Source organism: Elephas maximus, chromosome 3 (genome assembly GCF_024166365.1).
Source record: "Elephas maximus indicus isolate mEleMax1 chromosome 3, mEleMax1 primary haplotype, whole genome shotgun sequence".
Taxonomy (NCBI): Eukaryota; Metazoa; Chordata; class Mammalia; order Proboscidea; family Elephantidae; genus Elephas; species Elephas maximus.
The window spans coordinates 123,347,885-123,365,400 of record NC_064821.1 but is presented as its reverse complement, the minus strand read 5'-3'; the positions used below and the strand labels follow the sequence as shown (position 1 = coordinate 123,365,400).

Sequence of the window (17,516 nt, the reverse complement as noted above, 5' to 3'; positions counted from 1 at the left end):
CTGGAAGTTGGAAAGTATGGACTTGGTGATAAAAATGATGACAGAGATTGCATGATATAATTTTGCAAGACCAATGACTTCTTCATTGCCAACACCTTTTTTCAACAACAAAAATGGTAGCTATACACATGGACCTCACCAGATGGAACACACAGGAATCAAATCAACTACGTCTGTGGAAAGAGATGATGGAAAAGCTGAACATCAGTCAGAATAAGGCAAGGGGCTGACTGCAGAACAGACCATCAATTGCTCATATGCAAGTTCAAGTTGAAACTGCAGAAAATTAGAACAAGTGACGAGAGCCAAAGTATGACCTTAAAGATATCCCACCTGAATTCAGAGACCATCTTGAGAATAGATTTGGCACACTGAACAGTAATCACTGAAGACCAGATGAGTTGTGGAATGACATCAAGCACATCATCCATGAAGAAAGCAAGAGGCCATTAAAAAGACAAGGAAGAAAGAAAAGACCAAAATGGACATCAGGAGAGACTCTGAAACTTGCTCTCGAACATTCAGTAGCTAAACCAAATGGGAGAAATGATGAAGTAAAAGAGCTGAACAGGAGATTTCAAAGGGTGGCTCAAGAAGACAGAGTAAAGTATTATAATGACTTGTGCAAAGACCTGAATTTAGAAAACCAAAAAGGAAGAACACACAACATTTCTCCAGCTGAAAGAACTGAAGAAAAAATTCAAGCCTCTAGTTGCAATACTGAAGGATTCTATGGGAAAAATACTGAACGACACAGGAAGGATCAGAAGAAGATGGAAGCTGCTTTCAGGGGACATCTATCTAGGTCAATTGCCATAAGAAAATCTATTAAGAAAACATTCCGCATCCCACTTTGGAGAGTAGGTTCTGGGGTCTTAAACACTAGCAAGCAGCTACCTAAGATGAATCACTTGGTCTCAACCCACCTGGAGCAAAGGAGAATGAAGAACACCAAAGACACAAGGTAATTACGAGCCCAAGAGACAGAAAGGGCCACATAAACCAGAGACTACATCAGCCTGAGACCAGAAGAACTAGATGGTGCCTGGCTACAACTGATGACTGCCCAGACAGGGAACACAACAGAGAACCCCTGAGGGAGTAGGAGAGCAGTGGGATGCAGCCCTCAAATTCTCATAAAAAGACCAGACTTAATGGTCTGGCTGAGACTGGAAGGAACCTGGAGGTCATGGTCCACAGACCTTCTGCTATCCCAAGAAAGGAACCATTCCTAAAGCCAACTCTTCAGACATGGATTGGACTGGACTATGAACTTTGAGGGTTGAGCTTCTTGGATCAAGTAGACAAATGAGAATATGTGGGCAGATCCTGTCTGGATGGGAGATGAGAGGGCAGAAGGGGTCAGAAGCTGGCCAAATGGACACGAATACAGAGTGGAAAGAAGGGGTGTGCTGTCTCATTAGGGGTAGAGCAACTAGGAGTATATACCAAGGTGTACATAAATTTTTGTATGAGAGACTGACTTGATTTGTAAACTTTCACTTAAAGCACAATAAAAATTTAAAAAGAAGAAGACAGAAGGATCACAGAGTCACTGTACCAAAAAGAACTGATTGCCATTCAAACATTTCAGGAGGTAGCATATGATCAGGAACCAATAGTAGTGAAGGAACAAGTCCAAACGCTGCACTGAAGGCACTGGCAAAAAACAAGGGTCAAGGAATTGACAGAATAACAAATGAGATGTTTCAACAAACAGATGCAGCACTGGAAGTGCTCATTCTTCTATGCCAAGAAATTTGGAAGACATGGTCTACTGACTGGAAGAGATCCATATTTATGCCTATTCCCAAGAAAGGTGATCCAACAGAATGTGGAAATTACAGAACAATATCATTAATATCATTGTTGTTGTTGTTCTTAGGGGCCATCGAGTCGGTTCCGACTCATACTGCCCCATGCACAACAGGACGAAACACGGCCTGGTCCTGCGCCATCCTTACAGTCGTTGGTATGCTTGAGCTCATTGTTGCAGCCACTGTCTCAATCCACCTCGTTGAGGGTCTTCTTCTTTTCCACTGACCCTGTACTCTGCCAAGCATAATGTCCTTCTTCAGGGACTGATCCCTCCTGACAACATGTCCAAAGTATGTAAGATGCAGTCTCGCCATCCTTGCCTCTAAGAAGCATTCTGGCTGCACTTCTTCCAAGACAGATTTGTTCGTTCTTTTGGCAGTCCGTGATATAGTCAATATTCTTCGCCAACACCCAAATTCAAAGGCGTCAACTCTTCTTCGGTCTTCCTTATTCATTGTCCAGCTTTCACATGCATATGATGTGATTGAAAATACCATGGCTTGGGTCAGGTGCACCTTAGTCTTCAGGGTGACATCTTTGCTCTTCAACACTGTAAAGAGGTCCTTTGCAGGAGATTTACCCAATGCAATACGCCTTTTGATTTCTTGACTGCTGCTTCCATGGCTGTTGATTGTGGATCCAAGTAAAATGAAATCCTTGACAACTTCAATCTTTTCTCCATTTATCATGATGTTGCTCATTGAATCCAGTTGTGAGGATTTTTGTTTTCTTTATGTTGAGGTGTAATCCATACTGAAGGCTGTGGTCTTTGATCGTCATTAGTAAGTGCTTCAAGTCCTCTTCACTTGCAGCAAGCAAGGTTGTGTCATCTGCATAATGCAGGTTGTTAATGAGCCTTCCTCCAATCCTGATGCCCCATTCTGCTTTGTATAGTCCAGCTTCTCGGATTATTTGTTCACCATACAGATTAAATAGCTATGGTGAAAGAATACAACCCCGACGCAGACCTTTCCTGACTTGAATCCAGTTAGTATCCCCTTGTTCTGTCCGAACAACTGCCTCTTGATCTATGTAAATGTTCCTCATGAGCACAGTTAAGTGTTCTGGTATTCCCATTCTTCGCAGAGTTATCCATAGTTTGTTATGATCCACACAAGCGAATGCCTTTGCATAGTCAAAAAAAAAAAAAGGTAAACATCCTTCTGGTATTCTCTGCTTTCAGCCAGAATCCATCTGACAACAGGAATGATATCCCTGTTTCCACGTCCTCTTCTGAATCCAGCCTGGATTTCTGGCAGTTCTCTGTCGATATACTGCTGAAGCCGTTTTTGAATGATCTTCAGCAATATTTTGCTTGCATGTGATATTAATGATATTGTTCTATAATTTCCACATTCGGTTGGATCACCTTTCTTGGGAATAGGCATAAATATGGACCTCTTCCAGTCAGTTGGCCAGGAAGCTGTCTTCCATATTTCTTGGCATGGACGAGTGAGCACCTCCAGTGCTGCACCTGTTTGTTGAAACATCTCAATTGATATTCCATCAATTCCTGGAGCCTTGTTTTTCACCAGTGCCTTCAGAGCAGCTTGGACTTCTTCCTTCAATACCATTGGTTCCTGATCATATGCCACCTCTTGAAATGGTTGAATATCAACTAATTCTTTTTGGTATAATGACTCTGTGTATTCCTTCCATCTTCATTTGACGCTTCCTGCATCATTTAATATTTTCCCCATGAAATCCTTCACTATTGCAACTCGTGGCTTGAATTTTTTCTTCAGTTCTTTCAGCTTGAAAAACACCGAGCATGTTCTTCCCTTTTGGTTTTCCATCTCCAGCTCTTTGCACATATCATTATAATACTTTACTTTGTCTTCTCGAGAGGCCCTTTGAAATCTTCTGTTCAGTTCTTTTACTTCGTCAATTCTTCCTTTTGCTTTAGCTGCTCTACAGTCAAGAGCAAGTTTCAGAGTCTACTCTGACAGCCATCTTGGTCTTTTCTTTCTTTCCTGTCTTTTCCGTGACCTCTTGCTTTCTTCATGGATGATGTCCTTGATGTCATTCCACAACTCGTCTGGTCTTTGGTCACTAGTGTTCAACACGTCAAATCTATTCTTCAGATGGTCTCTAAATTCAGGTGGGATATATTCAAGGTCATATTTTGGCTCTCGTGGACTTGCTCTGATTTTCTTCAGTTTCAGTTTGAACTTGCATATGAGCAATTGATCGTCTGTTCCACAGCCGGCCCCTGGCCTTGTTCTGACTGATGATATTGAGCTTTTCCATTGTCTCTTTCCACAGATATAGTCAATTTCATTTCTGTGTGTTCCATCTGGCGATGTCCATGTGTATAGTCGCTGTTTATGTTGGTGAGAGAAGGTATTTGCAATGAAAAAGTCGTTGGTCTTACAAAATTCTATCATTCGATCTCCGGCATTGTTTCTATCACCAAGGCCATATTTTCCAACTACTGGTCCCTCTTCTTTGTTTCCAACTTTTGCATTCCAATTGCCAGTAATTATCAATGCATCTTGATTGCGTGTTTGATCAATTTCAGACTGCCACAGCTGATAAAAATCTTCTATTTCTTCATCTTTGGCCCTAGTGGTTGGTGCATAAATTTGAATAATAGTCGTATTAACTGGTCTTCCTTGTAGGCGTATGGATATTACCCTATCACTGACAGCGTTGTACTTCAGGATAGATCTTGAAACGCTCTTTTTGATGATGAATGCAACACCATTCCTCTTCAAGTTGTCATTCCCAGCATAGTAGACTATATTATTGTTTGATTCAAAATGGCCAATACCAGCCCATTTGAGTTCACTAATGCCTAGGATATCAGTGTTTATGTGTTCCATTTCATTTTTGACGATTTCCAATTTTCCTAGATTCATACTTCGTACATTCCAGGTTCTGATTATTAATGGATGTTTGCAGCTGTTTCTTCTCATTTTGAGTTGTGCCACATCAGCAAATGAAGGTCCCGAAAGCTTGACTCCATCCACGTCATTAAGGTCGACTCTGCTTTGAGGAGGCAGCTCTTCCCCAGTCATCTTTTGAGTGCCTTTCAACCTGGGGGCTCATCTTCCAGCACTATATCAGACAATGTTCCGCCGCTGTTCATAAGGTTTTCACTGGTTAATGCTTTTCAGAAGTAGACTTCCGGGTCCTTCTTCCTAGTCTGTCTTAGTCTGGAAGCTCAGCTGAAACCTGTCCTCCATGGGTGACCCTGCTGGTATCTGAATACCGGTGGCATAGGTTTCAGCATCACAGCAACACACAAGCCCCCACAGTACGACAAACCGACAGACACGTGGGGGCATTAATATCATACACAAGTAAAATTTTCATGAAGATCATTCAAAAGCGGCTGCAGCAGTACGTCAACAGGGAACTGCCAGAAATTCAAGCCAGATTCAGAAGAGGAAGTGGAAGGAGAGATATCATTGCTGATGTCAGGTGGATCCTAGCTGAAAACAAAGAATACCAGATAGTTGTTTACCTGTGTTTTATTGACTCTGCAAAGCCATTTGACTGTGTGGATCATAACAAATTATGGATAATATTGCAAAGAACGGGAATTCCAGAACACTTAATTATGCTCATGAGGAACCTGTACATAGATTGAGAGGCAGCCGTTAGAAGATAACAAGGGAAGACTGCGTGGTTTAGGTCAGAAAATGTGTGCATCACGGTAATGTTTCACCACACCTATTCAATCTGTATGCTCAGCAAATTATACAAGAAGCTGGACTATATGAAGAAGAATGGGGCATCAAGATTGGAGGAAGACTCATTAACAACCTGCTTTATGCAGATGACACAAACTTGATTGCTGAAAGTGAAGAGTACTTGAAGCACTTACTGATGGAGATCAAAGACCAAGGCCTCCGGTATGGATTACACCTCAACATAAAGAAAACAAAAATCCTCACAGATATACCAATAAGCAACATCATGATAAACGGAGAAAAGACTGAAGTTGTCAAGGATTTCATTTTACTTGGATCCACAATCAACACTCATGGAAGCGGCTGTCAAGAAATCAAAAGACGCATCGCATTGGGCAAATTTGCTGTAAAAGACCTCTTTGAAGTGTTAAAAAGCAAGTACATCACCTTGAAGACCAAGGTGCACCTTACCCAAGCCATGGTGTTTTCAGTCACCTCATATGCATGCAAAAGGTGGACAATGAATAAGACTGAAAAAGAATTGACGCCTTTGAATTACATGTTGGCGAGGAATGCTGAGTATACCTCAGACTGCCAAAAGAACAAATTTGTCTTAGAAGAAATACAGCCAGAATGCTCCTTAGAAGCAAAGATGGCAAGACTTCGTCTCACATACTTTGGACATGTTATCAGGAGGGATCAGTCCCTGGAGAAGGACATCACGTTTGGCAGAGAATAAGCAAAAAAAGGGAGACCCTCAATGAGGTGGATTGACACAGTGGCTGCGACAATGGGCTCAAACATAAGGATTGTGAAGATGGCGCAGGACCAGGCAGTGTTTCGTCCTGTTGTGCATAGGGTCGCTATGACTCAGAACCAACTTGACAGCACCTAACAACAAATGCTATGATACCATCATTTTATGTAAATTTTGAATGACTATACTTACCACAGGTTACTGATACTGCTTATGTGTCTCCTCTTTAAGATGGTAATTTCTCAAGGAGTAAAAGTAAGCTTCATTAATTCTTTGTGCCAAACTGAACCCATATTAATACATACCTTCTATAAACACAGGTTGTTTATATTATCTTCTAATAACATTTTCATTCTAGGTTGAGGTATCCCACTACGAAATTTGTAAGCATTATGTGTTGTGCGTGTGTGTGTGTCTGCCCGTCTGTCTCACATTCACCATCAACATTCTCACTACCTCATAAGATAAATTCTAGGGATGGATTAGTCCATGTGATGGTTAAGATTGTGTGTCAACTTGGCTGGGCCATGATTCTCAGTGTTTATATGTGATAACTCCCATGATGACATTTGCTGTGAGTAGCCAACCAGTTGAAAGGGAATTTCCTTGGGGTGTGGCCTGTATCTGCATATAGGCAGACATTCTGGCTTTTTGCTTGCTCTGGGTCCTGTGGCTGCTGTCTTGTCCTGTTCGTCTGACCTCCGGCTCTTGGGACTTGAGCTATCAGCTTATCTGCCGATCTTGGAATTCCTCAGTCTTCACAGCCTGTGAGTGGAGCCCTGCTTTTCAGCTTGCTGATCTTGCATGTGCCAGCCCCTGCAGCTATGTGAGTTGGGAGAAGCCTCTATTCCAAACCACGGGGTTGGGATGTTCCAGCCTCTACAATCACATGAACCATTTCTTTGATATAAACCTCTATATATATTTATGCACTTTACTGGTTTTGCTTCTCTAGAGAACTCAGCCTAAGACAGTCCACCAACGAAACCAGTGATCTATTCATATACCACAGACCTAGCTTACCCAATTATTTTTATCTTCTACTCAAATTGATACTTTTAAGCTGGTAATTTTAATTTTGTGGTTATTCTGGACAAAAATATCATATTGAAAATTTTAGTAAAGCAACTAAGCAATTCAACAACAACGGTACAATGATTAAAAATATGTTTATTCAATATTTTTCCATCAAACATTTTTAAAAACTTTAAAGTAACTATTCATAGAAAATTTTGACACAATAAAATATACTGTGTTTTATAACACAGTTTTATATGTTTTATAAGAAAAAAAACTGAATGATCTTACCTACAGTCTTGATTATTAATTAGCAGTTCAAGGTTTTGGGCTGATGATGAATCTATCATAGCTGTTTGTTCACTACCCTGGAAACAAATCTTTAGCGATTTTGGTGCATAAACTGAATTTTGGATAAATTCAACATATTTTAACAAAGCTGCAACAGCTGCTAGGCAGTAATACCTGAAAAATGACCAATGATAAATGACTATACATCTTCAGAATAAAGAAATTACTGCTAAAAAAGGGAAAAATATATATTTCATCTTATTATTAGGAAAATTATACATATTCGCATAACCCATGAACCCAGTGCCGTCGAGTCAATTCCGACTAATAGTCCCTTATTTTTTAAAACTAGGTCGATGACCTCTAAAACATAAAAATTAATAAAGATAGACAATTTTCTGAAGTCTGATATTTAGTGGATATTAAAAAACTCACTGCCGTGGAGCCAATCCCATCTCATAGCAACCCTATAGGACAAAACAGAACTGCCCCATAGGGTTTACAAGGCTGTAAATCTTTACAGAAGCAAATCGCCACATCTTTCTCCTGTAGAGCAGCTGGTGGGCTTGAACCACCAACCTTCTGGCAAGCAGCTGTGCACTTTAACTACTGTGCCACCAGGGCTCCTTTAGTGGATATTAGTGGATATTAGACTCCAATAAATCATACGTTAGAGGACAATATTCAATGGTAAATATATATATATATATATCATTCTAAGTATTTAAATAATGTCCAAAGAGTGTGACAACTTTAAAGATAGAGTCAGGAGGGCCCAATGTATAGGAAGTATGTTATAATCTTGGTGAGCAGTAATCATTGTGATTAAGTGAGGAAAAATGCAGTCTAACCTGGTTCCAAAAAAGTGTCTGTCTAGCATGTTCCAAGAATTATCTGTCCTAAAAATACCATTCCCCATCTCACGCTGAATGTTTTAGGGGCAAAGGTATGAAGTTATACGAACACAGCGTTAACTGTTTCAGTTCTACACCCTCACATTTCTAGTTTCCTATAGTTATTTGAGATTTTCTCTCCAAAGTCAAGTGAGCAGCAACCAGTAAATAGATTACGACTAATCTGATATAAATTAAATCAGCAATCTATATGCTTTTTTTTTTTAAATATCTCAATAATTACTGAATGTGTATTACGAGCCAGGCACTTTTCTCGAAAACAAAACACAAAAATCCTTCCCCTCAAGGAACCCACACCAGCGATTTATTACTTCCCTTAAATCATGACTTACTTCGACTGAACCTCCATTAGGACAGTGCTGAATTCGGCTATGCATAACTGTTCAATGTACTCTAATCCTTTTGTTTCATTGAAGTATTTCCTTTGGATAGTAGTGAAATTAACATTCTGAAAAGAAGTTTTAATTTCAAAATAAATTTTTAAGAGTCATAACACCTGCCCAAAATTGCATTCTTAAACATATTCTGGCACATGAGTAGATGGCTTAAATATTGTCTAAAGTTTATTTTTTATTGTTTTTCACAGTAAAATAAAAAAGGTTTTCTCAGTTATTTACAAAAGGAAAGTAATTTTCCTTGTAAATGAATTACAGTGCAGTTTGTAGCTCTTATTAGACAACGGTTGCATGAAAAAAAAAATTTATTTCAATCTTTAAAACTCTGCTCAAGTTTCTCCTCCTCTACAAAGCTTTCCCAGATATCACCCTCTCCTCCCCATCAGTAATCACTCACCAATCTAAACTACTTTTATACACATCTATATTATTGCATGTATCACACTGAATTACAAATTTGTATTTATATATCTGTTTATCCAATTAAACCATGAGCTCCTCAAAAGTAAACATGTCATTTAAATTTTTCATTTCTATTGCATGGTAGCGTTCTTCGGCACATAGTAGTTGGTGAATAAATGTTTAATTAACTGAGCTATGTTAGGTACAATAATAAAACATTAATTAGCATGAGAATCTCTGCCTTCTAGTAATTTTATTCTACAGCAAAAACATCACACAGGTTTTACACTCAGCCTTACATACTCTATCATAACTGAGAAAAGTTAGATCCTTAAAACGTGGTAACTGAGGAAGATGAAAATACTAATTCCACCTATGAGACCTATGAAATGCTGCCTTCATGAGATAAATTTAATTTATTTAGAATACAGACAGGGAAAAAAATGGAATTTTTAAAAAAGACCAGAAAAAAGCATGAAGTAGTAAAGTAAAAGGTTTACCTACTTTAAATAAAAGTAATGAGTAAGAAAGGTAATATAAAAACAATAGACTATGAAAGAGCTATAAGACAACAAAAATCATGAGTAGGTAGGTAATTTGTTATGTTCCAAGATTGTTTTAAAAGTTACCTTATCTAATCTTCATAACCATATAAGCCTTATTAACCCCAATTTCCCAATAAGTAAATTCTGAGAAGTCAGGTAACTTTTCTAATATCATACCGTCAATAAGTCTCAGAGCTAAGACTGGAACCTAGATGTCTTTGACCACAAAGTCCATGTTCCTTCTACTCATTCACATTGCTTCTGATCTAATAAAGGTCTTTTTATGGTAAATGTGGTAATTAATAACAATAATAATGACAATAATATTGATTTTTCCTCTGCTTGTAATTCTCTTACCCCAAATATCTCCATGGCTCTCTCCCTCACTTCCTTCAGGATTTTGCCCAGGTGTCACCTTCTCAGCGAGGCCATCTATGATCACCCCATATAAAACAGAAATTCTCTAGGAAGTAGGTATTATTATTGTCTCTATTTACTGATTTTAAAAAGCTAAAGCTCAAAGAGGTTAAGGAACTTGCTCAAAGACACTTAGAGTCAGGATTTGAATCCAGGGCAATCTGACTCCTCTATTCTTAAGAACTAAGTTAAACTGCTTTACAACTCAAGTGCCATGAGTATATGTTGTTTTTGCCTTTGGAGGACTCATCTAGTCCACACTGCATGTAGTTCTGGTAGGACTGTCAATTACAGTGTCCATCCCACAAGAAAAATCACATGCCCCAGGATTAATCAATCATAGTACCTCTATACTCAGCAATATCAATTTGTCTAAAATGTAGGACCGGGAACCAAGCTGAACTAGTCAGGACCCTTCCCTGGGATTTATATGTGGAAACTGGAAGAAAGTTCTTTTTCCTCTGGGTTGGCTAAGCTGAGATGACATCAGCCTGGAGCCACCAGCAGTCATCTTCTCAAACCTCATGGAGGAAACCAACATGCAGCAAAAAAAAAAAAAGGGGGGGAGGGGATGATTCTGGGGATAGGATCTATACAATCATTCAACTTTCCAGTTACATAAGCCAGTAAATTTCCTTTTTTGTTTAAGCTGCTTGGAGGTGGACTTCTATTATTTACGACCAAAAGACTTAGTGCTCCTGATCAGAACAACAACAACAACAAAAAACCTAAAGTTGAAAAGGAATATGTTAATATGAGTGATGAAAATAGTTTGAAGTAATGTATGAAAGAAAAAACGAATAAAGAGAAGTCTAATAGAGACAATAGATTTAGAATAGGGAGCAGTTCTGGCAACAGGTGAAAGATAGTTTAGCTACACAGTATCTCTAATAGTACCACAACTCTCAGATAACTGCAGATACCGACTATAGTAAGAACCAAAAGAAACTCATTGGACCCTAAATCTCAGCTTGGTTCCAAATGTGTTAGAGTAAAAGATAAGTCTACAAATGTAACAAAATATAACATTTTGAAAATAATTTGCACTCCTCAGGAATGATTCCAACTGCAAAGCTGTCTACTTGGTTTGCAATCACAGACCCCATTCCACAAACACAGATTTGCTAGAGGGAAGAGATAATCTATCTGATAAGCCACTGCCATCAAGTCAATTCCAACTCATAGTGGCCCTGTAGGACAGAGTAAAACTGCCCCATAGGGTTTCTAAGACTATAAATCTTTACGGAAGCAGACTGCCACATCTTTCTCCAGCAGAGTGGCTGGTGGGTTTGAACCACCAACCTTTAGGTTAGCAGAGTGCTTTAACCACTGCGCCACCAGGGCTCATGATAGAGAAGCCTTTATAGAGGTGGTGAGAGTTTGTTGGATAAGGTTCCACAGTACTTCTGTGTCATGGTCCACAGCTGGAGGCTAGGGTAGCAGGCTAAACATGAAGCATTATGTGCTACCAGTGGCAAGTGAAACAAGACTATGACACAGATCAGATTTCCTGGAAGAAAAAGCATTTGTTCATAGGTGGTATTCCCTATAAGGACAAGAACTTCAACTAGACTGACAACAGAGAAACTAGTTTATGGGAAGCTATTTTTTTTTTTTTTTTATGCCTAAGGAGGAAGAAAGGCCTGGAGATCTACTTCCAAAGATCAGCCAGTGAAAACCCTATAGATCACAACATTCAGATTCTGTTGTCCACAGGGTTGACACAACTCAGAGGCCAACTCAAGGACAGCTAACAACAAACAACATGCCTAGCGGGGGAGTTCCTGGGTGGTACAAATGGTTAACACACTTGGCTGCTGAGCAAAAAGTTGAAAGTTCGAGTCCACCCCGTGGCACCTTGGGAGAAAGGCTTGGTAATCTACTTTTGAAAAATCAGCCATTGAAACTACAGAGCATAGTTCTACTCGGACAAAACTGGGGTTTTTATACCTAAGAAGGCCTATGCTTTCTCTGAAGGGTCTGCTCCCTGTATATTCTGTGAAATTTCCTGATTACCTAAAACATTTTTCCTTTTGTTTAAAGTAGATCAAGAGTGCCAGCTTAAACAAGTGGATTTCCTGTCATTATTATTATCTGTATTAATATGTAATTCCTTTGATTAGGACTTGTATTTAGTAATAATTTTAGGCTACTAAATATGAAGTTAATAAAACTTTTTCATGATATTACAAAACGGATCTTAAATTAAAAAAAGTAGCTCCTAAAAGCTACTATTGAGAATAAAAATTAATTACCTTGAAATTTTCTGTGATCAGAGTAAATAACTTGGTTGAATTCCCCACAACACAGGCAGTATTTGACATTATTATTTCCAAAGGTGATAAAATTTTGAGTTTAGTGATCACCTGAAATAGTTTAAGTATACAATTTCTTAAATGTAAGCTTAGGATGTCCTCTAAAACAATGTTTCATATTTTAAAAGATAAGTACTTAAAATTAAGTCATAAATGCACAAAATTACAACTGTCTTAATTATATATTTCAATCAAAACACATTTCTAATGATGATATATTAAACATATATCCTATAAATCAAAATATAAAATATTATCATAAACATAGGATATATTTTATTAACAATAGTGTGAAATAGCTCTAAGCCCAAAAATTTATTTGAACTTCTGAAATACGTACTCCTAATATAATGGGTTTTTTTTTTTAATAAATTCTTCTGCTCAGTATTTTATCAGTTTCTACGAAAAAATATAAAGCCATTCAATAGCATAACTACGATGATACAATCAGTATAGCAACACCAGATGTAGCTTTTAAGTTGGGAGTACAGAAACACAGATGAGAAACATCTGCCTTATGCCCTGTGTTTCTCACATATAATGTACATTTCTTAGAACTACTCTAGGCACAGAAACTTTTTAATCAATTTTCCTAGCACTTCTGTTCTTAAAAAACTTTCTTTCTATTCTTTTAAAACTGCATAAAAATGTGAAATACCCAGAAATGATGTTAATATAAAGTACTAACATCATTTAAGTTGTTAGGAATATTAAAAAATTAAATATTAGAAAAAAAAAGACCTAGGTACTCAGGGAATTTGGGGGAAAGAAATAAACAATTAAACATTAAAAAATAAGTATAATTTTTAAATAATAGTAATAGATTTAAATAACTTTTTAAAATTTAAAGAAATTAGGGGTAGACTACTTTTACCAGGTAGGTCACATAAGCTCCCAAGATGACAGGCCAGTGGCCCAAATTAATGACAAGTGTGTGAAATGAAGGCAAGATAAGATGTGAAAACAAGAAGTAAAGAGATAAATTAAGACTGATCTAAGATGTCAGGTTTCCTTAACTCTGGAAAATAAAATTCAAATACAGTTCATTGAGACAAACATCTGGAGTTAACACCATCATTTATATTACTTTTAGAATGAGGCCAGGAATTATTAATTTGAAGATATTAATTTCAGAAACTAATATAATAGAAACACTGGAGTTGTTACGTAACAGCAAAAGACATTCTTTTTAGGACAAAAATACATTTTAAAATTAAAAATGAGATGTAAAACAATTTTATTTTAATTTAGAGTCATCTACATGGGAGCAATGGTGGATAACCTTTTTTTCCCAAAAAAGTAAACTAGAAAAGCACGACATCAAATCCTGCATACACTGTATCAATGATTTTCTACAATTATAAATACTTACCTTTGCATATGTTGTGTTGTCTGCAAACTGGGACAGTATAATTTGTGGGTTTTTTAAATCAATACTTGCCATTCCTATTTCGCCTCTGGCAAGTCCTCTTCCTTCAACGACAGCTGCAACAACTGACGGTGAATGCACAGAAACTGCAGATGAGGATGTAACTACTAAAATTTTTCAAATAAAGAAAATGTAAAAAACATTAATGATAATAATCTCTAGTTTTTTTTCTTAAGATCTCATAGCACCAAGTCTCTAGGACACGCCTATTAGTAACCAAGGAGGTAACTTTTTTTCTTCTCAAAAAAGAACTTTTCATTATCCAGAAAAAATAAAAATGTCAATTATCCAAGTATTTCACCAAAACTTAACTTTAAAATTATAATTAATAAATAACACATTGTCTTATTTTACTGGAATGGAATCATAAAAGGAACACTGAATTTGGGGGCAAAAAACCTAGATTATTTACCTTACTGTGTCATTTAAAAGCTATTTGAGTTTGGGCAGATTTTTTCATAATATAATAATAAATCACAAAATGTAATAAAATAACTGTCCTGCCTAACTAAAAAGCTGGCTGGAAGAATCAATGGGATAATATAAATGAATATATTTTATAAAAATATATATATATATACAATTATAAATTCTTATTATGAGATACTTGTGTAAAGTGTAAATAAAAATTATAACAAAATAACCAACACTTATTAAATACTACATGCCAAGAATATTCTAAATTCTTTACTTAGCTTAACTCATTTAATTGTCACAAAAATCCTATCTGATAAACTATTTTTCCCCCATTTACTAATAAGAAGACTGAGGTAAGGAGGGACCTGGTAGAGTCAGAACTGGCACCCAAATAGCCTGGTTCCAAGTCAGTGCTCTTAACCACTACATAACTGCTAATTTTCAGATATGTGCTTTACAAACTATGAATGTTCAGATAAGTCATTTAACCTTTCTAAAGCTACCATTTCTTCACTGCAAACTAGAAATACCAATACCTATTTCATAAGGCTATTGCAAGAATGAAATACAATAATACAGAAGTGTTTTGTAAATAATCTGCAGTTGTTTAAATATAGAACATTATTTCTGGTTAAAAAAAGTCAGACTAAAAACATCTTAAATTTTACTTTCAAAGAAGCAAAAGTATATTTTATTCCCTTTTCAACCTTTAAATTCATCTCTTTCCCCCTCTCCTTTCCCTCTCTGACCTAGATTCCTTTTTTCTCTTATAGTCTTTTATTATAATGCCTATAAATATACATATGCATTTATGCTGAGTCACTAGTCAACTTCAGAGTTTATTTAAAAATCTATTGTTTAGATCTCAGAAACTTTTCCTCGTGAAAGCAATGTTACAAATGATGGTGAAGTTTATGTTAGGTCTGTAGAAGTCAGCTTAAACTCTACTATAACTGTAATAGAGATGTCCTTCCTGTTTTTAATCGGAAGATAATACCAACTTCTGGTGGAAATTCAGTATGCTCGGAACATATCTCCCCTGAACTTCTCAAGTAACATTTACTCTGTTAACTCTCTGTCATAAATAATATTATAATGAACATCTTAGTACATGAAACTTTTTTGTGGATTTCTTATTATTTCCTTAAAATGGATCCTAAAGAGTCAAATTACTAGGGCAAAAAGGAATGACTATTTTTAAGGATCTCAATAGATACTTCCAAATTTCTTTTGAAAAATTTTGCACCAATTTGTGTTCCCTCAGTGGTTTATAAGAAAGGCCAATCTTGTTGTATCCTCACCATGATGCTCTTCTGAAACATTATTATTGCTAACTTAATGGATTGATGCTTAAATGCATTTTTTTAATGACTACAGAAATCAAACATGATTTCACATATCCAAACCAAAAAAACCTGTTGCTGTCGAGTCGATTTCAGACTCATAGCACAACCTTACATGACAGAGTAGAACTGCCCCATAGGGTTTCCAATGAGCAGCTGCTGGATTCAAATTACCAACCTTTTGGTTAGAAGCCTACCTCTTAACCACTATGCCACCAGGGTTCCTTCACATATCCAGTTGGTATCTATATTTTCTCTTGTGAAAATCATCTGTTTATATCCCTTTTATACAATTTTTATTGGGTCTTAATGTTTTTCAATCTGTTTTTATGATAACTTTATAAATTAATGACGGTAATTTATATTTGCTACCAATCTTGATTTTTTTTGCAACCCCAAAGATTTCTATTTTTGTATAAACAATCTTCTCCTTTATAATTTCTTCCATTGATTTTCTAATAAGAAACTCTTCTTCCATTGAGATATTTGATATTCATTCCTATTTTCTTGTAATCTTTTCAGTTTTTTTGTTCGTTTTAATATTTCACCTACGAAAAATCTTGGAGCAGTAAATTTGGCTGCCCACCATGTCTGAAGTAAACGATGGCCAGAGGTACAGATCTATACTCGTTCATGGGCCATTGCTAACTGTTTAGCTGAATGGTCAGAGACTTGGAATAAACAAAATTGGAAGACTGGTGACATGGAACTTTGGGGAAGAGATATGTGGACGGGCCTCTGAGAATGGACCTCTCGAAAACTGTGAAAACATTTGTGTCCCATGTGAATGCCCATCAAAGGCTATCCATTACAGAGGAGACTCTATAATTATGTGGACAAAATAATTTTCTCTGTGGATATCAGCCAGTTTCTTACCCCAGTTACCCCAGTGCTTCTTCCTCAATGGACCCATGAATAAAGTGTCCATAGTGGCAGGAATGAAGGCTACACATGGGCTCAATGGCATGGAATTCCCCTTACCAAGGCTGAGCTGGCTAATGCTACTGCTGAGTGGCTAATCTGCCAACAGTCGAGACCAATATTGTGTCCACAGTATGGCACCATTTCTCAGGTGAACCAGTCTGCTACCTGGTGGCAGGCTGATTACGTGATCACACCATAGAGGGAGTAAACATTTGTCCTCACTGGGATAGACACGTATTCTAGATATAGATTTGCCTTCCTGTCCATAATGCTTATGTCAGAATTACCATCTGTGAACTCACAGAATGCCTTTTCAACCATCACGGCATTCCATACAGTATTGTGTCTTACCATGGAATTTATTTCACAGCAAAGGAAGCATATCAATGGGCTCATGTCCATGGAATCAGCTGATTTTACCATATACTTCATCATCTAGAAGTGGCTGGTGTAACTGAAAGATGGAATGGCTTACTGAAGACTCAGCTATAGAGTCAAATGGGAAACAACATCCTAAAAGCATGGGGCTCTATCTTACAGGATGTGGTTTATTGAATGAGAGACCATTAAATGATGCTAGCCAGATGACCACTGCCAGAATACACAAGTCTGGGAATCAAGGGGTGGAAATGGGAGTGGCTCCTCTCACTATGACAAATACTAACCCACTTGAATAATTTTTGCTGCCTGTCCTGGTAACTTTGAGCTCTGCTTGTTTAGAGATCGTTGCCCCCAAGGCAGTAATGGCTTCACCAGTAACACAACAACAGTTCTACTGAATTGGAAGATGAGACTGCCATCTGGCCATTTGGGGCTTCTTATTTATGCTACTGAGCCAACAGGCAAAAAAAAAAAGAGGGGGTTAATCCACTGGCTTGCATTATTGGTCCTGAT

At 37.3% G+C, this 17,516-nt stretch overlaps 1 protein-coding gene across 1 annotated transcript in view; it reads right to left on the bottom strand.

Annotated features, from left to right (window-relative positions):
• MSH4 (mutS homolog 4) overlaps positions 1 to 17,516 on the bottom strand; it is a 118,859-nt gene that overhangs the window by 80,614 nt on the left and 20,729 nt on the right. Inside the window, exons 3-6 of the mRNA XM_049875591.1 lie at positions 13,882 to 14,042; positions 12,450 to 12,560; positions 8,768 to 8,883; positions 7,522 to 7,695 (exon numbers count right to left, since the gene is read on the bottom strand). Coding sequence (XP_049731548.1) covers positions 7,522 to 7,695; positions 8,768 to 8,883; positions 12,450 to 12,560; positions 13,882 to 14,042 — 562 coding nt within the window. The remainder of the gene's footprint in view (positions 1 to 7,521; positions 7,696 to 8,767; positions 8,884 to 12,449; positions 12,561 to 13,881; positions 14,043 to 17,516) is intronic.